Source organism: Sander lucioperca, chromosome 2 (assembly GCF_008315115.2).
Source record: "Sander lucioperca isolate FBNREF2018 chromosome 2, SLUC_FBN_1.2, whole genome shotgun sequence".
NCBI lineage: Eukaryota > Metazoa > Chordata > Actinopteri > Perciformes > Percidae > Sander > Sander lucioperca.
Window position 1 is genome coordinate 28,320,734 of NC_050174.1, and position 22,580 is coordinate 28,343,313.

The 22,580-nt window shown below is 40.4% G+C and overlaps 3 protein-coding genes across 5 annotated transcripts in view; 2 read left to right on the top strand and 1 right to left on the bottom strand.

Annotated features, from left to right (window-relative positions):
* The window catches only part of lman2lb (lectin, mannose-binding 2-like b), a 7,580-nt gene extending 7,215 nt beyond the window's left edge, over positions 1 to 365 (bottom strand). For both annotated transcript variants that reach the window (XR_004895980.1, XM_031321172.2), the window contains exon 1: positions 130 to 365. Coding sequence is in view for 1 of the 2 variants with exons in the window: in XM_031321172.2 (XP_031177032.1) it covers positions 130 to 328 (199 nt within the window). In the remaining variant the exon portion in view is untranslated. The remainder of the gene's footprint in view (positions 1 to 129) is intronic.
* A 13,767-nt stretch (positions 366 to 14,132) lies between these two features.
* LOC116065639 (T-box transcription factor TBX3-like) lies at positions 14,133 to 16,980 on the top strand. The gene is made up of 4 exons (XM_036008341.1): positions 14,133 to 14,973; positions 16,260 to 16,406; positions 16,558 to 16,634; positions 16,956 to 16,980. Exons 1-4 carry the CDS (start codon positions 14,710 to 14,712, stop codon positions 16,978 to 16,980), a joined length of 513 nt encoding a protein of 170 aa, XP_035864234.1. The 5' UTR covers positions 14,133 to 14,709.
* A 512-nt stretch (positions 16,981 to 17,492) lies between these two features.
* LOC116065638 lies at positions 17,493 to 19,657 on the top strand. 2 transcript variants are annotated; one of them, XM_031321181.2, is made up of 3 exons: positions 17,493 to 17,758; positions 17,837 to 18,231; positions 19,287 to 19,657. In XM_031321181.2, the coding sequence occupies exons 1-3, from the start codon at positions 17,683 to 17,685 to the stop codon at positions 19,566 to 19,568; spliced, it is 753 nt and encodes a 250-aa protein (XP_031177041.1). In that variant the 5' UTR covers positions 17,493 to 17,682; the 3' UTR covers positions 19,569 to 19,657. The 2 variants fall into 2 exon arrangements, with proteins under 2 accessions (XP_031177041.1, XP_031177040.1); XM_031321180.2 differs by having other exon boundaries at positions 17,493 to 18,231.
* The last annotated feature ends 2,923 nt before the right edge of the window (positions 19,658 to 22,580 follow it).

Genomic DNA, 22,580 nt, shown 5'->3' on the forward strand with positions numbered 1-22,580 from the left:
CAAACAATGTGGCTGACTTGATTTATTGCTATTGTTGGTGATAACTTTAACTCAGCACGGAACGGCTCCGTAACTTTAACTCAGCGCGGTACGGTACGGCTCAGTATCCATGGTAGGACTTGAACTCACCATGGTACGGCTTTGCCAGAGAATATTCCCGCTTCAGAAAGTCCTCCATAAAGTCCTGTTCGTCTGCCAGCGACGGACTTATTAAAATACAAACGCTAACAAACAAACAGGTTAATTTCCGGAGGTTTTCAAAATGAAACATGGGACATAAAAGCCAGAAACTTCCCAGCGGATCTGACTTGATGACAGTGGCAGCCATCTTTACACAACATGTGACGTGCGGGGTGAAAAAACTACACTTCCGGTTATTACTTTCAAATTAAAACCTCTCTGAGGAACAACTACGGTGTATTCAGAAATAACCATCAACAACTTTAATGTTTTAGTTTTACTAAAGTAAAAATAGCGATGCCACATGTCCCAGGTACTGACGTCATTAGCACAGACCATCAGGCAAAAGCACAGCTGTTATGCTATTATTAATCATATTATAATATAATAACTGATACTCAAACATAAAATCAGATGTGAAATGTTGTTGGTGGAGCTGACTTTAACCACTTTTCCAGCCCAAAGCAGTGCGTCCTGCTTTATAAGCTCATCATATGTTTTATCAGTAAAACCATGCCAAATAAATGTAGTGGGGTAGAATTATGTTTTTATTAGTTTATTGTTCTAGCTGGTTTTGCAATCCTTTTAAAAATATTTTCACAACTATCCAGGTCAACTATTATAATGATATATAATTATAATAATGATGCAAGTCCTGTTGACATCATTCATGATTGAGACATCTTAGACTAGAATGTAAATGCCATAAATACTCCTAATAGCCCAATTACTTTTTGAAATATAGAAAGACATATTTAGCATCACCTCATTAAATTCCCAGAATGAAGCAGTTATGGTGATGATGAGCCATGTGAGAGCGTGCCTGAGCCTGAGTGACGTGGTCCACCTGTTAGGAGCAGACTGTATGGTCAGGACCTTCTGACTTATTTGGTGGAAAACAGCTCCATCTTCTTGCAGCGGACGTCATGTCTAAATCAGTCCCCTGGTCTTGCTGTTATTAAACTGGATTCATTAACACTTGGAGACATGTGGTTTCCACCTGTGTTGAAAGGCTGGTTATGTCTACTTTAAGTTTTGCCATTAGTTTCCGTATAAAGATCCCAAAATGCTGATTGTATGTCCTGAACTTGAGTGGCAGCACAGCGTGCAGCTGGCCCAGAAGAAGCCATTCTGAAGCTGACAGCTTGTCTTGGCTTTGTAGTGATGCTAACCTGTATGTTGATTTCCATGTCCTCTTGTATGACTTACATGTTTGCTTAATTAGCTTTCTATCTATCTGAGAAGTCATAGCAGGTTCGGCCACTCAAATGTTACCCATTATGCAGTACTACTGAAAATACTTGCTGTTTTTATTTTCAAGGTACAATCGATTAACTTCTTTTTGCAGTCTGAATATCTCTAGCTAACTTAAAAAGAATCGCACAACTGCTATTATTTTTCCTATGGGCTGGCCTTCAGATTTGGTTTCTTAAGAAATCATTAGAAACCACCATCACCATAATAATTAAATAAATATATCTCTAAGCAGCATTTAACGGTCACAGTGGTAAGGACATAATGTAAGGAAACTTTTGAGGTTTTAAAGTTGCTCAGTTCCCACTGCGACTGTTTATGGAGGACACGAATGGTTACGTTCAGGCATCACATTACAGAAAAAAACATTTGGAGGATGTGATGCAGTCTTTGGTGCAAACAATAAGGTTCACAAGCTTGAATACATTTTCTACAACATTTCAGAATATTCTAATGAAGAAGAATAAAGAAATTTGCTGCTGGCTGAATCAATTCAGAGTTTATTTTATCTTTTGTCCTTTAGAGTTTGGTCACACTGCCCTTCTACTTAGTGGAAAGCATTGCTTGCTACTGGATACTGTACATGATTTTGTAAATAGGAATGCTACCGAGCATCTTCTGGAAAATGTAGTCAAGCTAGTAGCTCATTCCCAACATTGCTAGTTGCTGCAGGTAGTACTGGTTTCTCAACACTTTGCTGGAGAGGAGCTTGATGATACAGGGAATGTGTGGGCTTTAGAATCAGTCACAATGTCTGTTGACAATAACTTCTGGATAGAAAACTCTTGCGTCCTGTACGTACAATTTAACGGCATTGAAATGTATGTTTGATGCTTTCATATGTCAACACTTTGACTAACGTTAGCTCAGAGAGCTATTTTACCTGTTGGGCCACAGACTAAAGAAAATGACTCCACCCAAACTAGCAGTCAGTCCGACCGGCGGTGACATGTTGCTGTTCCTAACGCCAGATTTGGTTCAAGAGATGCTAGCAAAGCTACACAGGACAGGAAATAAGCACAGCAGAAACCTCCGTGTTTAACTATTTACCTTTAAATGTTACAGTTATGGCTGAAAATGACAGGAATAAACAAGTTTGCTGATTTCACATATCTCCACATTTCAGATTAACTGCCATGTGTCTACAGGAAGTTATTTTGTGTCAGGGGGATTCGGTCTATAAAAACCAAAGCAATGAGCTGAAAGACCCTAAAAAGATAGAGCTGAGGGACACTGCAGAATTCTCTGCAGGTCTGTTAATATAAGTGACCTCTTTCACATTGCATGTAGTAATTTCTTTTCAAATAAATGCTGATCTCAGCAGTTTACAGTCAATGGATTACAGAACGTTAGCTACTATGCAGGGTGAGAGAGTTATGAATAAACAGGAGATAGCAGCAGCATTTTGACAGGAAGATAATCAGAAAGGCAAACCCTGCATTTCAACATTTACCGATGGCGTCTGGATCAACAGTGAATTATATTTGACTAAGCTCTTTGCAGAGTCTGCTTCCTCGCTTACCCAGCCTTGTTGTGCCTCGTAAATAAATGCTCCTTGGTTCGATTAATGGACAGAGCCAAGTATTGACATGTAATGGTGGACGACAGGCTTGAGTCAGGATCTTGGGAGAAATTACAGTAATGCAGTCAACTTGAGAGTGATGCTATTGCTCCTCAGAGGCAGACAAAGAGACAGAGTGGGAATAAGAGAGCAAACATAAAGGTGTTTATGATCCAGCGGTGACTTGGGGCCCTGAGTATTTCCTGTATATATGTCCCTTGGGTAGATATGATTCATTTACATTGAGAAGGCTGCAGAATTCCAGCTGAACCTTGAAACCTGAAACATCAGCGTCTAGCACCTCTCCTGACACCCACGCATCACCATTTGTGTATCCCGTAATCCATAGCGGAGACCAACACATACAGCACGGGCTGTCTGCAGGGCCATAAATTCTGCCTCAGCTTATTGAGTGGAGAGGATCGCAGGGCATGTTGCGTGCAGTCGCCTCCTGCTGTGGCAGACTTGCACTGTAATCCCTGTTTGCAAGGTCATGAGATATTTTAATATCCATTGGTCCCAGCCAGATTCCGTGCTCATCTTTATTAAAGCCGTCCACACCTGTTCTAGTGCAAACAATTGGGTGTAAATGTTTCCCAGGGGAAGGGAAGGCATCACTTTTACACGACCACATGCTCTATATGTTATCAGCAATGTAGCCTATGTGTGTTGTACAGGTTTGGAAATAGAGGGTCAATATAAATGGTAAATGGACTGTATTTATATAGTGCTCAATCACTTTACAACACATGCCAACACATACAATATACTGTAGTTCACTGAGCAGATAAAACAGCATCTATTATTTATGCTCATCTATTTGTCATGATAAAAGAAAGGATGGATAACCAAACAGGCAAATCAGGAACTGCCCCAGAGTCCTCCTTTATTACCTGGTCTTGATTTGTCTTAAAGGTCATGTTGGTATGTTGGTTTTCCTGAGATACCTTTGCCTTCCCTCGCAGTAAGTTTTCAGCACATACATCGAGTTTGGCTGAGCTGTATTAGGATATAATATTATACATTATGTGTTAGCTCCACTCATTACAGTTATGATGCCCAAGGCTAGTGTAAGGGATTACAATTTGAGATTCAGCAATAATTACATGAAAACGTGTTGAGGGTTAGCTTGTTTGCTGTGTGCGAGTTAGCTGGATGGCTGATATCAGAGGTTCAGTCTGGTGTCAGTTGGTGTGCTAGCTTGGCGTAGGGACTCAGGGTTGGGGAAGGCAGTTAGCTTCTTCTAAAAGAAGAGGAATGGGACTCTCCAAAGCTGTTATCCTGTTAACACTGGTTGGGACCCATTAGTTTTTAATTGTTGTATCACAAACTTCCATATATCTTAACATATGTTGGTGCTTGCTGAGCACTGAGGTGAAGCTAATCATATATTGTGTATATTGGTTACACACATGTCATGTCAACCCGTTCTCACTCCGAACTCGTAAAATACAGACGTTTGGACAGTGGCTGTCAGCGTCTGAAGCGACGAAAAAGGCGTCCTTCAGTGTGTTTGTAGAACCAGCAGGCAGGTACACAGGGTTTAGCGAGTAGTATGTAAGGCTGAAATTTCATGTAGGGACATTGGTCGGGGTGGAGGATGGGTCAAACACAGGACTTTCACCCAGGAGACTGGGGTTCGTGTCCTGCTTGTCATGTTTCCTAAAGTCACTTTCTTTTTTAACCTTTTCCTTAACATACATCACTACATCAAAAGGGACGCCAATAGTCCCGACCAAGCGCGTTTAGTTAAAGCGCATTATATGACGCTAAAGGAGACTTTTAGCGTCAATAACAACGACAAAGGCACCTAACCAAGCGTCCGTATTTTACGAGATGGGAGTGAAAACCTGTTGGACATGTAGAAGCTTTAGCCCCCGCTGCACAGCCACCGCCAGGCAGCGCAGCTAGCTGTAGCGAGCTAGCACAAAACATATGAGGTGATGCAAAAGCAATTTATTGGTCCTGGGTCTCTAAAGACCCCAGATATGCGTTTAATGCTGACTTATATTTTGAGAGATTTTTAGTCCACTATAGTTCAGTGACATATTTTATTATTGTCTCTACTATATTTAGCTGACACAGTTACTAGTTACTTTGAAAACTATAGAAGCTATACATAAAGTAAGATGCATTTTACAAATAATTATTTATTCTGGCATTACTACTGATGTAAAGGATGTGAAGAAAGGCGCATGTCCTCCTTCTTTTATGGTTTCAGGCTAATTTTCTATACTTTTTCTATATATATACAGTATATCATACCTTGTTTTGACTTCTCCTCTTGTGCTATGATTACGCTATACATTAACCATTATGCTGTAATTGTCTCTTGTGGCCACAGTTGTTGCTGTTCAGCAAAAGTTACTTTGTATTATAATGGAAAGAGCTTTTTACAGAAGAAAAAGCTACCGTAGGCTGTGTGGATGGTTCGTTGTGAAAGCATCACCTGGATGTGAGCATTATTCATACAGCAGCTTCTTTGGTAAATGCTCAGTGAGTGGATGAGTTTACACTGATGCAGCAGCCAGCCTGCTGAGCAGTGTGAGAAGCAGTCAATCATTCCATAATGAGGAGGCTGTAATGCTTCTTCTGGCAGGACAGGCCTCTGTTAATATACGAGGACCTGTCCTCTTTGTCTGTTTAAAGAGTGCAGACATTAAGGAGAGGCAAACACCTCTGGACATAAATATTCACACTATTCAGATCAACAGGCGAGAAGGAGTATTGTCAGAGCAGTCAGCGGAGTGAAATAGAGCCGCAGCTCCTTTCAGAGGCTCTTTAATGGGCTCTTTGTGCTGACAACAAGGAAAACACATCTTCTTAATTGAAACACTATTATCACTTCAGGATGTGTTACCCAGACACATGTCAATATTTCAAATCAAGGCAGAGGGTTATTTTTTATATGATAGTTGGATTCATCATGGCATTATGATGAACACAAATAATGTTAATTAAACATTCCAGTCATTTTATACTGTTTGCATAGATATTGTGAAAAATGGATGGAGCCACTTTTTAACTCAGCTGGCCCCCAGGTGTCAGATGGCGAGCAGGAAGCTGTCTGGGTTTGAGCAAATCTGTACACTTCAACACTTCTTAAAAAGATTGACTTCCTAATGCAGTGAAAAGCTACTCCAGAAAATTAGTGATGGTCTGCCAGCTTCTGTAAATTATCCTGAAAGTGCACTGGGGCTCAGTTCAGGGCATTGAACTATACACACTAAAAGAAAAGACAGGAGATTGACTTGTCATGGGAGATGAAGTGCTGAGCGGTGACAATCACAGAAAATATTTATCATTATAATGTAGTCATATTACATTATTTGTATGACATTATTGTCTTGGGTGCAGCCTGCTATCATTCCGCATAGAGCCTAGACGTACTGTCCAGAATATTTATCACCACCACTTAAAGTGTTGATCTCAGGGGAAACAGTGATGTTTAGCTTCACAATGACCAATGGAAGGGTCCAACAAACTCTCATTCCTGTCATTATAGTTATAATGTGCTGCAACAGGGCTTCACGTGTACAACTTGCATCACCCTGGCTGATTATAACATGACATCTTTGATTTGAAAAAGGAAGTCCACAATGAAACAAACCAAAAAACTTAAACATAAAGAGAGAGAAACCTGAGGAAGGACAGATCTGAGCTATGAGACTGAACCAAAGCAGTCCAAACCAGAACAACGAGCTGACAGACACCGAGAGAATTCCAAATACACATTACACATAGTCAATGGTTCATATAAAATATATTGAATAAAATATTGCAGCTTACATGTATGATCAATTATGTCAGTCATGTTTATTAAATGATGGACATTTTATTTTGCAGTGAAAGTGTTTTAAATAGGAATGTTAAGGATTGTTTTCCATTGGAAGGGGACATGAAGTAATGATGGCGAGCTGATCAGTGGAGAAGCTGTTTAAACAGCTGTCTTTAACGTCCTGCTGTCCATCCATCTTCCCCCTCTCAATAAGCTAATAGGTCTAATGTTCTCCTCCTCCTCCCTCAGCTCTCTCTCATACCTTCATCCCTCACCTTCCTATGTAGATGATTTATCACCGGGTTGCTGCTGGAAAAACTTGATTGTTTCCTTTTTTCTTTGCATAAACCTTTGTTTTCAATTAATTGACCGGATCATCAATCATACATACTGTATATGCTTTCTAAAAATATAATTAATTTGTTAGATTTTGGCTTGTTTGCCTTGAGCTCAGACTTTTACATGCTTCTGCATCACTAAATACACTCAAAGAAAAACTATGATTACCAAGCAAAATGGAACCCGATAGTCAACAGTGCCACTCTTCAAAGACAGCATACTCTCTCTGCATAACAAGGCAAAAGCAAAAAAAATATTTTTTATTTACACAACAAACATAATGCACACCTGTTTGGAACACACAGTTCTTCACATGGAGCCCCCGCTGTTAAATGTAATAGCTCTGGACATAAAAATGGCTCTTGTTATTTCAACATGTGATTCTTCACACATACGACACACTGCTACAGCGCTGATGGGTACTGTTGTTCATCTCCGGGCCTACAATCAAATATGTTGTGTTCCATGGGAAGTGTGAGGAATGCTTAGCATCACCTTGAAGCCCCCCTGAAATATTTGAATACAATTCCAATGAATACTATATTACGGGAAGAACTATTTCTGTAGTTCTGAATAAAATGTAAATACAGTATTTCTACAATCTAGGAGGACGTCTCCATCATCTTGTTAGACTGAATAGGACATGAAGGCAATAATACATAACAGAACACAGTGCATGCGTGCACGCGTGCGTGCGTGCGTGTGCCTCCTTTAACACCTCTGCTCTGCTGTTAAACTACATTCCTCCCACCTCCAAAGTCCAACTATGTTCACTCGCACTAACCTGTTACCACCAGGCCATTCATCAACGTTCCTCTGTCCAAACAGGAGAGGTGTTAGGGAGGCAGCGTAGAAAGAGCTGCTTGGTAGCCTTCTAGTGGAGGAGATTTCCAGTCTGCAGGACAATGACATGGAGACTGGATCACAGATGTGGTACATTGCAAATTAATATTATTGCCAAAGAGATTGTGAACAAATGATGCTTGAGGGTGGCTAAACTTGTTTTGGCTGCACTGACTAAAAAGCATTAATGGTATCAAAAGGGGGAAATTAGCACACCATGACACAGCAACTCGGACTGATGCACTGAAACATTTGCTAAAGTTAGGCTTTTTGAGTGTTCTCAATTTCTTTTTCTCTTTACTCTCATCTTCTAATGACCATTTTGTCTTGGTAGCCTTTTGTTCTTTTAATATTCTCGTGATCTCACAACAGGATTTGGGCTTTGACGTATTCTCAAGGCAGGGGACTCATATAGATAAAGAGCATTATTCCCAAATGCTCTATGATCAAAAAACAAAACACAAGTTTATCATTCAGTGTACATAAAATAGAGACGATTCAGTCATGACACTGAGCAGGAAACCAGCTGCTAACTTAACCAGGTCTAGAGTCTGCAGCCATGGAACCAGAGCTAAACACTCACATCAACAAGCTCACAGTCACAATGCTCCCCTGCTGAGGTTTAGCAGGCATAATATTCACCATGCTCACCGCTAGTGTGCTAGTCTTAGCATGCAAGCATTTGATAATTAGCATTAAACACAAAGTCATGGAATCTGCAGGTGGGTGGTCAAACACCAAAGTATTGGACGAGATGATGGTGCTAAGTGAAAAGTCAGGAGATCAAAGTTATTACAATTCATCCTGCAGACCGTAAAGGAATGACTACATCAATCCACCACATACTTTGTCAAGATATTTCAATAAAGAACAAAAACTATAATGTTAGAGTGGTGCTAGCCGAAAGGTCAGAGGATCACTACAGTCAGCAGGATGCATTGTCTCAGTACCATGGATATCTGCACCAAATGTACTAATGCATGTAGATGTTGAGATATTCACAGCATAAGTAAACATTTGGGTCAAGTCCTTAGAATTCATCCTCTCTGGAACTTGAATATCTGTTGTAAAATTCATCAAATAGTTGATGAGATATTTCAGTCTTAACCACAAACATTAGCCTTGTGGTGGTGCTAGAGCAAAAGTCAGAAGATCTCACAGTTCTCCATGGAGTATCTCTGTAGAGGTTGTAGCGCCGATGTGTAGTTAGGTTTTTGAGAAAGTTAGCTATGGCGTAGCTACAATGGCTATGTGTGTAGGCTTTGTGGCTACGTACACAGGAACCTATTAATGCAGAACTATTAATCCCCCTTCATGAGAAGATTGTGTGGGATGGTCAGAGATAGAAGGTGTGTGTGTCACTTGGGTCAGTGTCTATTAGGGCTGAAAACTGCAAGTTTGAAAGGTTGCAAAGAAACTCCTGCACACTGTCTAACTTGCTTAGATAAAAGTTTAACCCACTCGTCCCCCTCCACACACATTATAGATGTGCAATGTATTTTTTCTGTTCTAACTTTGAAAGGTTGAAATAAGTGAGCTTAGCAGATCTCTGTAGATTTACGGAGCTCAGGAAGGGTCACGGTGAGATTTTTTCAGGAGACTACTTTTGCGTTACCTTCTCTCGCAAACCTTTTCTTCTTCCATTCCTTCTGAGCCATGTGTCTATTTCCACTCAGCTGCCCAGCGCAATGAATCATCTCGTTGAATTTTACTTTGAAATGATGCATTATGATGATATACTGCTCACATTCATATCTCATATATAGGCTATGATCAATAGCCTATTTCTTTATATCTATATGGGCTGTAAGGGACGTGTGAAGTAGCGACCAGATGTGACCTGATGTGGTTTGACTTAGTTTACAGCAGTTTTCTTCTAATCAGCCACAAATGACAGAAAGTGAAACTTAAATAAAGGCCAAATAGATGTATTGTCTTCTGAGCTCTCAGGGTTTTGTCTGACTGAAGGCTATGCCTGATATGAGATTACATTCTTATAATAACAGCCTGCTGTCTAATAAAATTTATGTCCAGGTTGGTAAAAGTGGTGTCTACAATTTGGTAGCATGTCATCTACTGTCACACATTTTGGATCTAATAGCATTGTATTTGATGTCAAATTAGATAAAGTGGTGTCTTAAAATATTATAAAAATTAATATAAAAAGTATTAGGATATTTTGTTTTAAATTTATAGTCATAGCATTATAACATAACATTTTGGGTCTATTGCGGCATTTTATGCGGTTTCTAATTTAGGTGGTATCTAAATAGGTTATCTGTAGGCTATGTGTTTGTTTACTGTCTGATAAAGAACATATTAGTTATTTGTCTAATTTGATACAACCATAGAAATAAAATGGACACAAGCTAAAACATGAGCTTGCTCCGAGGGGAGCTACAGATTCTCTGATAATTCGATCAGTGTTGGTTCATCGCCACATGCGACACACGCACTTTATCTTTTCATTCATTTAAGAAATAGGTATTGATTATAGAACAGATATGAATGTGCCCATTGAGTAGTAGGCCATATCAGCATTCCCAGCTCAAAGTAAAATTCAGCGAGCTGATCCATATTGTGGCGTTGCGCTGGGCAGCTGAGTGGGAATAGACCCATGTCTTGGGAATGGAAGATGAAAAGTATTGCGAGGTAACACAAAAGTAGTCCCCTGAAAAAATCTCGCCGTGACCCTTCCGGGGCTCTGTATTCATTAGCTGCTACTAGCATTACACACCCAAATTTTTGAGGCTCGAACTGTTGGTGATTGAGATGCATTGTGGGTAATGTAGGCACCAGGTTTTGACAATAAATAATAATCTGTGGAATAAAAAAGATGGTATCTCTGGCACTGCTGCATTCATTCTAAACACTTTTTTCTGCCAATCGTGAGTCTGACAATGGAGTGTAATGCTAAATAGATGGAGTACTCTTTTAGGTGAAGCGAGCAAGCTTTTAACTAAGCAGCCTCATGGACCATACCCCCACACCCAAACGGAGCATCCAGTAATGTGCAGGCTCTGCTGGGGAGAGTGTGTTGCTGGGCACTGACCCAGTGGAGATCTGCGGCTTTATCCTCAGTGACAGGTTTCACACACAGCTTGAGGGCCAAACCCACACATAACAGCCAGGCGTCTTGTTTGCCATCATTCTCGGGCCTGTTTCAGATTACAGACTCTTTGAAGTTGGCTGACGGACAAGCAGGGTTTTCCCCTGCTTCTCTGCCAGAAAGAGATTGGGTCATCCACAGCTCTGCCACCCACTGCATATCTTGAATGACCTCCTGAAGAAGACGTGTGCTTACTTAGGCATCCGATCAGCGAGCCTTCGGGAAGCTATAACAAAAGCTTCAGTGTGAGCTATTTCCTGATTTCACAGCAAAGTCCTTGCTGAAATACAAGCCTCAGTGTGAGACTTTTAGAAAAACTGCTGTTACCCCCTACCATTGTTTCATCAAAGTCATGGTCGACTTAGAAGTTGTAACAAGCTATAAATAAGTTAACAGACATCAACACCGGACTTTAATCGCAAGTCATCCTATGATTTAGTCAATTTTCTTATTTAAAAAAGCATCACAAACATCTACAACCTGTCATCTATGTCAAATAATCCCAATTACTCCTGGCTTTTCAGTTTAATGCAATCTAGGCCTGGCAAACTCGATTCCTTTTAAGGATTCGGGTTATTCTGAGTCACTCACTAAACTGATCCAGGTTGTGTGAGTCACTTGAGTCAGTATTGAATGCTACATCTATAGGCGAGCCGAGGCGAGCTTGCAATATTTCGGACTGTCTGCTCGACCTAATTGCATTTTAACATACTACATTTATACACCAAACCTGCAGTAGGCCTAGCTAGGCTACGTACAGAACATTGTATGTTATTTCAGAAGTGAAAGAATGGCTTTTGTTGTGGATTTGCTTTATCCTGAGCTCGAGGACAGACGACTGCTGATCCACTCATATAGCCGGCTGATTTGCGGGATTGACTGACTCCCGCGAGAACTCACGAGTCATCGACAACTTATGAGCCATCGAGGACTCGTGAGTTATCGAGTGAATCCCGTGGTTTGCGAGCTTGCAGTGTTTCCGGCTCTGAGTCTGCAGGTCGGGAAGTTCCTATAACCTGTTATCTTGGACTGTCTCTCTGCTCTCTCAGTCACTTGAGTTGACTCGTGGAGTTGTGGTTGCCTACAAAATTGTTGCCTGTAAAAATGTAGTCAGCAACCTAATCCAAGTATCCCAAAAGTAACGTGACTTGACAACTTTCTGTTATTTTTAAATTACTTGGATACTAAATATGGACATACCTTCGTGCACCATACTTGTGCTGTACTGTGATGATGTCATTTTCTTAGGCCATGATAATGGATTGTTTCCACCGGCGTGGTGTTGTAAAGTGTTTTAATGTGTGCACATGTGCTGCATGGTAGTATATCATTACTAAATGATTCTGTATTCTGATTATGTTATTTCTGTAACTTTAACAGAATACAGTATCCTAATTATGTAACGCTGTTCCATGTATTCCGTTACTCCCCAGCCCTGACTACCACACAGCCTGCTTCTGTAACCGCCATCTTCCTCTACACACATACACACATACACACACACACACACACACACACACACACACATGCTGTTGAAACATTTATTTTTTTTATTTTTCACCAAACAAGTCAGTGTAACATATGCACAGCAGATATATTTACATTGGATTGAACAAAAATATGCTCACAAAAAAACAGTAAACTGAAAAAGAAAACTGCAGAAAAAAATGTATAGAAATAAATATATAGAAAAAAAAGAGGCATCATAGTGGTTACTTCCTGATTTAAGTGGTAACAATGAACCAATGAGGTGTTTGGCCAGGTGGTACATATATTGGCCAATCAGCTCATGTAGTGTCATTTTGAATGGCAGTGATTTGAAATGGCAAACATGTGACTTGCTGTCAGATTGTTGTGTCTTATGCAGGGAACCGTGTTCAGTGCATTTAAAAAGTGAATTTGTGTGTTAAACAGAAAATGTGTTTAGACTTTTGGAGACTTGAGAAGGGGTTTTGCTCTCTGTGTGTCACTTTAAATAATTGTGCTATGCATGGCATTTTTGTGTGTCAGAAATTGAAAAAACTGTAAGGGTGACGTATCCGGATATTGTAGAAAGTGAGGAAGTAAGAAACATTAGATGTAAAAAATCAAAGAAACACCTGAAAGTAATTCAAGATTTAGTTTATTAATATTGATGTATTGCTGTCTCTAACATAACAAGCACCAACCACAGGTTGGAGGCCAAGGAGGCAGAAATTTAGCATCAAGGTCAAGTGTTTATGTGGTTGTGTGTGTGTGTGTGTGTGTGTGTGTGTAGGGCATTGTAAACATTTTTTGTAAAAAGATGAAGCTTGATCTGATCGTGACAGAATACAAGATCTAAACATGCCAAGTTAGTAAGAATGCTAATTTACATCTGTAATGCAGCATAACATGCAAACTATGTTATAATTGTAATGAGTACATATTTAGATTTCTGTCGGAGCCTTCAGTCCCATCTTGGAGCCTCTATCATTAGATGGAGATGAGTGAAGTGAAGCCAGTGACCAAGGCAAAACATTTAGTTTGACAAACTTTCATTGATCCTGATGGGTTTGTAATATTGAAACATTTTTAACACTATTGTTTTAGGTGACTTCATATTAAGCAGCACCTTGTGTCTTGATGACATACTGTAGATCACGGGTGGCACGTATGAAGCTGGCGCCCTTACTCACGTTCCTTCTCTGTCACGGACCATTGAGCAGTGTAAAGTCTGCAACCAAAGCCAGAGCCTAATCCAGCCAGGACAGTCGCTGGCAGAGGCCGAACTCCTGCAGACTGCAGCGCAGCATCAGTGGAGACCACCCTACCACAGGTCACAGGGATGTGTAGGGGACTGAACGTCAGAGTCAGCACCACAACGTTGGGTTGATGTTGTTCATCACACACATCAGAGTCCATTGTGTTTTGAACTCAGAAGAATAAAGTTAGAGATGCTCATTTTTGTGTCTGATAAAGTAATAATAAATAAAGAAATGGTCACAGACAGCTTTATCAGCCAGTGAAGAAACGTGAAGCAGCATTTTTCTGCACATAAAGTGAGAAACTCCACCCACTGTTGCCGGTCATACTCCAGTCCCAACGTGTCAAGGAGTAAATCAGTTCGGACTCGGGCTGGGAGGCTTCAGACCGCACTGGTCAACCAGCAGGAACATTATTAACGCAGCTACCTTTAATGCTTCTCAGAGACTTTAAAAACCTGCAGATATCCTGCAGGTGTCAGCGGTGCGTAAAAGTGTAGCCCGACAAGTCGTGCGTAAAAGTTTCCCCTTCCCTTCGGAGACCATGCGCAGCTTCTCGGAGCCACGCGCCTTTCCAGCGCGAGGCGGAGATGCAGCCTGTCTCGGGACTATCTTGGCCTCATCCGTTCCTGGTTCTGATGCCAGCGCGGCCCCTGTGAGCCACACGGCGTGCCCGGAGCAGTCTCCGGTTCTGTACAGGCCTCTTGACACTCTGCAGAAAGAGGAAACGACAGAGGAGAGAGAGCCCAAAGTTTATCTGGAAGCCAGCGACCTTTGGACACAGTTCCACAAATGCGGCACTGAAATGGTCATTACAAAATCTGGGAGGTACAGTTAAAGTGCAATTATTGCGCATGGATGAACAGTTAGAGAGTTGGACGGGGCTTTAATCAATCTTGTGTCTGTCTTCTCCTGCAGGCGCATGTTCCCGCCGCTCAGGGCCCGCTGCACCGGGATGGACACAGAAGCCAAGTATATTTTCCTGATGGACATCGTGACGGCTGATGACTGCAGATATAAGTTCCACAACTCCCGCTGGATGGTGGTGGGGAAGGCGGACCCGGAGATGCCCAGACGCATGTACATCCACCCGGACAGCCCGGCCCCGGGCGAGCACTGGATGTCCAGAGTGGTCAACTTCCACAAACTCAAGCTGACCAACAACATCTCCGACAAGCATGGATTCGTAAGTTTGGATTTGGGTTCTGAAACTGTAACGAAGTTCCGCCTACAATAATAATAATAATAATAATAATAATAATAATAATAATAATAATAATAATAATAATAATAATAATAATAATAATAACGTGCTATATTTTATATAATAATAATAATAATAATAATAATAATGCTATCAGAGAATGTGTTAAAGGCCTCTGTGCTGATTTCTAAGATGTAAATAGATATTTGCTGTGATGCATGACGTCGTCCTTTAGAATTTAATATTATGTTGATATATTACACTTCTCGCTCATATCTGTATAATTCCTTTTTAAAACGATAAAACAAGATAAATTAGGTTTTGTTACAGTTTTTATTACGATTGCTATGACAATTTTTTCAAAACTTGTACAACTTTCCTAAACTCTTAACACAGTTAGCACATCTGTCTATGAAGGCTATACAATTAACACATTTCTTGTTGCTTTGACACAAAATGCATACAGTTAACACAAATTTAAAATGCTTGAACTTCTTTTACACACAAGCTCCACCAAGACCAAAACAATGGATCTTTACTGACCAATTTACAAATGCTTTCACTCTGTGTGTCAGAACAGATAACATCATGTTCTAAACCTAACTTATAGGCTAATGTCAAAGTGAACAGCTGATCATATTGTAAACTGAAACACAAATATATCGATGGATTTTGTTCCACTGCTACTGAGAAACAGCTGATTGAAGTTATGCAAATAGATCGATCACAGCTGATTGATATCTAGGAAACACACTCAGGTGTTGAGGTTCTTTCAATCGCATGACCATATTGTAGAACATAAAAGAGGTCCTATTAGAACAATGAAGATGAACACGAAGAAAGGAGGAAAATGCCTGCACGAGTGAGAGGAAGTCTTCTGTTTTTCATAGACCGTACATTCTATAAAGCTACTCTGAGATGGGTCATTCATTTTCGGTATTTAATTTCTGCAGCAAAAGAAACAAAATGAATGCATTTACTAAACCCAACAAAACAAAAATGTAGAGAGGCTTCAAGAGAAACTGCAATGTAAAACACAATTATGGTCAATACAATATACTATTGTGTGTGTGTTGGTGTGTTAAGAGTTTAGAAAAGCTGTTAAAAGAATTGAAAAAATTGTCATAGCGATCGTATAAAACTGTATATTGTTTACCTGAGTGTGTGTGTGTGTGTGTGTGTGTGTGTGTGTGTGTGTGTGTGTGTGCGTGTGTTTGTGTGTGTGTGTGTGTCTGTGTGTGTTTGTGCGTACGTGTGTGTGTGTCCAGACCATTCTGAACTCGATGCACCGATACCAGCCCCGGTTCCACATCGTGCAGGCCAGCGACGTGCTGAGCCTCCCCTACAGCACCTTCAGAACCTATGCATTCTGGGAGACGCAGTTCATCGCAGTCACAGCCTACCAAAACCACGAGGTAGTCATTAACCCCTGACCTTTCTTAAAAATAATTCACATCATTTACTTCAAGTTTAGGTATATAATCATAATCCACTGATAAATACTAATAACTCATAATAAGTATAACCCACTGCGATAAAGATATGTCTCTACCTATTTTCTTTCAGATAACGCAGCTGAAAATAGACAACAATCCTTTCGCGAAGGGATTCAGAAACACGGGCAATGGAAGAAGAGAAAAGAGGCAAGTCATTCTTTTCATTTCACAAATATACCCAGCCATATTAGCTTCATGTTTTTTCCTAATTATTGTCCTGCGTGTGCTCTGAGCTACAGATTAGCAGCAGAACAATGTCAAAGAGTTGTTACATGTCCATGTTCTGCCCCTTCAATTTTATTGAAGTACAAGTACACAAGTATTATCATGCAATATCATTCACAGAGTGAAAGTACACATTATGCAGAAAAGTGTGTTAGTATTGTTATTGTTATTGTGTGTTATGATAGTATATTAGCAGAGAGAATATGTTTGTGTTTAAAAACTTGATCTGTAAAGTTTCTCTAGCTGGCAGATAAATGAAGCCGAGTAAAAAAAGAACATTTCCTTCTAAAATGTAGTGGAGTACAAGGAGGAAGTAGCAGGAAATACTCTTAGTATTAAATATTATTATAGTCTCTAAAATCCATAGAGAATTGTTTAGATTTGTCATATTTCATCTTTTCAGTAAAATATAATATATATATATATATATATATATATATATATATATATATATATATATATATATATATATATATACGTATTTATCTATAAATAAAATGGAATCAAATTAAATATTACCAAATTACAGAAATCATTTTGTTAACAGAAATCTAAAAAACTTTAACTTTTAGACTATTTTTTTTAAGCTATATCCAAAGTTATAGAGTTCAACCAGGTTAGTCCACACTGTAAACTCGCCGGAGCAGCTGATTGGAGCATGAGTGGGTTCAGCAGAATGCCCTCAGACGGGACCCAGAGAGAGAGTCAGTGTCCCCGCCGGGACAGGCAGCACACTGGTCTCTGAACAGACAAACTTCTTGAAGATGATGAAGATGCATTTACAGTAGAAATGATCCACTTCTAATCCATTGCTGTCTTGCAGAAGGATTCTAGAATCATGATTTGAATCATCAGCCATTAACATTGTATCATTATTGTTTTTACTTCAACAAGTTATTATCAGTCAATTATTTTCCTTTTCTTTTGTCTCATAAGGAAACTACAACATTCATCACAAAAGTCTAAAGAGATGCGGCTGACTGACATGAAATCTGAACCTGTAAAAGAATCATCTGCACAATATTCAGACAATTCCAAATCTTCAGGTAAGGAAAACCTGCATAATGCAAATTCTACAAACATGAATCCAAAACTAACAGTCCCATCTATCTTATCTATCCAAGATGTTCATGGAAGCGACAGTGACAATGCTGAAAATGTTGAGGACGATCCTTGGCAAGAGTTGTGCGGAAGGAGAATTGAGCCGAAGGTTTCCCTAGCAGAGAGGACAGCGAGAGATCCGGGCCCCAGACTAAGCCCTGTCCTCACAAGTTCCCCTGATGGAGCAGGCTGCTGCCGGCCTCAACACTCAGAGACACAGCCACCGGGCCGGCTGTGCAGAGGATCAGTCTATCCACCGGACCGTAACCCAAATCTGTGGGATCCCAGTATCCCCAGCAGTCTTCTCCGCTCGGCTCAGGTTAACACCTGGACCAGGGGGGCCACCACGGGAACAGGAAGTGGACCGAGCCTGGCAGCAGCGGGCAGGACTCCAGGACCTCCAGGGATCCCGTTGCAGGTACACAGACGGCCCACAAACCAGTCAAACCCTTTTTAAAACACACATCATTTTTAATGTCATTATTACACGGAAGAATTACTGGAACTAGTGGTGGAAGAAGAATTTAGATCATAAGTAAAAGTAGCCATATCACTTTATACCCCGATATAATATATATTAATTATTTATTAATAAAATTATGCTTCATTCAAAATCTTACGTACAGAAGAGGTAGCAGTAAAATGTACTTAACACTTTAGTAGGGTTGTTACATGTCATAATACAGGGTTATTATTAGTGCATAATAATGTGTAAGCAGCATTCTGATGTTGTAGCCAGTCGACCATTAACCATTTCATATGCATTATCTTAATTAGCATTGTTAAACATCTGAGATGTAGTGAAGGAGAATTAAAAGTAAAGTACTCATGCTTTCCATACCAACGTTTACTTGAAGTGAGTGTGAGGCAGTCAGACGAAGACAAGTTTCCACAGTAACACTCTCCCTGTTTCCACAGTAACGCTCTCCCTGTTTCCTTGCTGAGCTGCCGTAGAAGGATAGTTACTCCAGGAAGATATTTGACTTTAAGTGTACTTTAAGATCCTCACTTGATTTATGTAACTCAGTCCGCTGAAGCCTCATATTAACTTTGCTAAACATTTCGACACAGAACAAGGACTGTTGATTTGAGCTGTTAGTTCCATTGGAGGAGCATCTGAAGGACTGTAGTCCAGTATGAGCTGGAGGAATGATTACAGCACGGGAAACCTGTTTCAATCTTCATACAGCACCTGACTACAAACTATGAAACTATCCTTTGATGTGCATTTTCATGTTACAACTTCATGTTATAACTTTAACTCACTGTAAAGTGTTTTATAAACTCATCGCTCTTTATGTATTATTTTAATTTGCAAAGTTACAAGAGCTGTTAAATTAATGTGGAAGAGTACAAGATTTTTCAAGATTAGAGTATTTGAAGAAAGTAGCATGAAGTAAAGGGCAACTTGTCCCTTTTATCCATTGCAGACCAATTGATATTCTGTTGTATGTACTGTTTCCATGGTAACAGGAGCTGGTGAGCCTCTCACACTTTGGAGGCTTCCTGTTTTATCCCTATTCCAGCTTCTCTGCAGCACCAGTCCACTGTCTCCTCCCACCTGTGCGGTCCCGAGTGGATTTCCGAGCCCATCCGAGCGTCCTCAGCCGGGACTACGTCCCCCCTCCCATCATGGCTTCATCTGCTCCTGCTTCGGGGGGTGCTAGACTGAGATATCATGCCCTTGATTGGCTAATGCTACCCAAAACAGAGCAGAAGGATTCCGTGGACAAAGAAGTTGAGTTTAAAAACTGAAATTGAAAATGAAATTGATGTCAGTCAAGACGAGTCACAGACAGGGTGAAAATATGAACCATGTCTGAACCCTAAGTAAATCAGACAAATAACTTCATAAATAAAATAAAACTATCTGTCTGTTTCTCCAGTAAAACTTAATCATGAAGTTGTAAGCCAATGTTTGTACTGTTTGTACACACACAGACACACGCACGCACGCACGCACGCACGCACACACGCACACACACACACACACACACACACACACACACACACACACACACACACTCTTTGCATTTAAAGAATTGATCGATTTGTCTCTGAGAGTGTGTTTTTTCAGTTATGTATTATGGCATCAGTATAGTACCTTTATTTTAAAAGGGGAGGTGATGTGATGTATTGAACATTTGAGTTTTATATTTTGGCAACTTAGTTGTGCCATAATACCTGAATGCAAGGAATGCTGGGATACGTGTTTTATGTCGAGCAAGTTGTTAAAAGGTTCTGCTATATGCTAAGCTGTCTGTCACAGGCAGTGTTTATAATACATCACAATTACTCTGTCCATTTATAGAATAATAGTAACCATTAGACATACTCATGCATGGATGAGCTGGTATAGACAACGTTGTTACATTGTTTTATAGATTTGAAAAGGTCAATTATCTAAAGTTGATTTCATGGAACTCGCAGATGTCCCGTAGTTTTTTCATCTCTGTACAGTATTACAGTTAAAAAAAACTGTTATAAGAGGACCTATAAAATAAACAACACATGTGAACGTGTCTTATTTTGTTTCAAAGCAGATTTTGATCCCAGGATTCTTGTCAACTTGTGATTACAGTGAATCTGTTTGGAGTTTGCATATGATGAGACTTTTTTTTTCTTCATATATTTTATTGGATACAGCATTCAAACAATATTTGCAACATAGTACAATATACGTCTCCATTTTGTGTTTTCAGAATGAACAATTCTAGCCAGTTAGACAGAAAAAAGAACAAACAAAAAGGAATAAATAATAATAAGAAATAAAAATAAGTAATTAAGTAAATCAATTTCTAGACATATATATGCGTATATGCACACATACGCATATGTACACACGTACATACATACATATAGCTCTTAGAGAGCAAAATCAGGAAACAAAACAACAAATAACAATCAAATAAATTAGTGAGTTAGGAGGACTGAGTGAACTGTAGAAAAAGGTTAGTAGTTGCCGACACCCAGGGCACTGCGTCAGCTTGCTAGGATTCATGGACCAGCAGGAGTCATGAGGGCTATGGCTCATTTACACCTATAATGGGGCTGAAGGTGTGGCGGGCAGCCAGTGAGGTATAGTGAGGTAGGAACCTATGCAGACAAATAATAAATATGCCACTACAGTGACATTTTCCTAACGGAAAGCTGGTTCACATAATTAATCAGTGGTTTCCAATGAGAATCAAATGTATCAGTAGAGCTTCTGAGAGTAAACTTTATCTTCTCAAGTTTTAAGAAAGACAATGTGTCACATAGCCAGGCTTTAAACCACGGTGGTAAGGGTGACTTCCATAGAGTCAGAATTTTCTGACGAGCAATTAGAGTTAAAAGCAATAACATTAACTTGAGTTGTGGTCAATTTGAGTCTGTCCGGAGGTCTGCCAAAGATTGCTATATGGGGGAGGGACAGATTCCCAACGCCAAAACCTTTGAGATTGTGTCAAAATATAGCTGCCAGAAGTTGAACAATTTGGGGCGTGACCAGAACATATGGGTCAAATCACAAGGGGTCTGAGAACTGCATATGATGAGACTTAACCAGAGAAGCCTCCTGCAGTCAGGGAGCTTCAACATGAGAGGGATCCAGCCTTAGTGAACAGCGACATCTAGTGGTTGCATCACATTCTGCGTCCCAGAGTTGAGTGCAGGCCCAAGAAAAGGAGGTTCATTTTCTACAGCTGTTTAAAATGGAAGGTGGAACCCTATTTAACAAGATAATAGAAAGATTGAAAGGATCCAACATCCCTGTTTTTGATTGTGATTTGTAAAGCAGTTGTATAAGGAGAACCAGGACATGAGTCGGGGGAAATGGAACACTACCAAGCCACGGCCGAGCGACATGCGTCACCACAACGTGTAGTAAAGCCTTTTTATGGTTGTGCGTCGACGGCATACCCCCGCCAGTGTTGCCAACTTAGTGACTTTGTCGCTAGATTTAGTGACTTTTCAGACACCTTAGCGACTTTTTTTCAAAAAAGCGACTAACGAATCTGTCATCTTTCTGTAGAAAAGTCGCCAGTATTGTCCAGCGGGCACGCAAGGTATTTCTCTCCTGTAGCCGCCAAAACAGTCTCCTCTCTCTTTTGTTCTGTGACAGAGGAGCAGAGGAGCAGCCTCTCCCCTCTCTCCTCATGTGCAGCAGCACTGCGCACAGTGTGCAGGCAGTTAGAAGGGGAGGGGGTCAGGGTGTGCGGGGGCCGGTGTAGGTAGGAGAGACAGCGGGACGCGACGGGAGAAAGACGCCGCTGAGCTGGCCTGGACCTGGCCTGGACCTGGCCTGGACCTGGGCAAGCCAGCCTTCTTTGAGAATTCTTTATCGATCTTTTTCCCTCCCTTTGTAGAATTTCTTTTTTTTTTACTTCAAAGATCTACTGCTTACACAAAGGTCAGGGGTCACCAACCTTTTTGATGCTGAGAGCTGCTTCATGGGTACTGAGTCATACGAAGGGCTACCAGTTTGATACACTCTTCTGAAATAACACATTTGCTCAGTTTGCCTTTAGTTATATATGATTATTAATGATTAATGATAGTCATCTATGTGAAGACACTGATCACGTTAATGACTTCTCATATCAAAATCAACAATGACTTAACAAGGTGGGAAACAGATAATATCAATATTCAATTTTCATTTTTAGAACAGGCCTGAGGGCTACTCATGTGGTCCTTGGGGGCTACCTGGTGGCCGCGGGCACCGTGTTGGTGACCCATGGCGTAGGTGCACCACTCGAAAAATGTAACTACACGTCACAGCGAGGC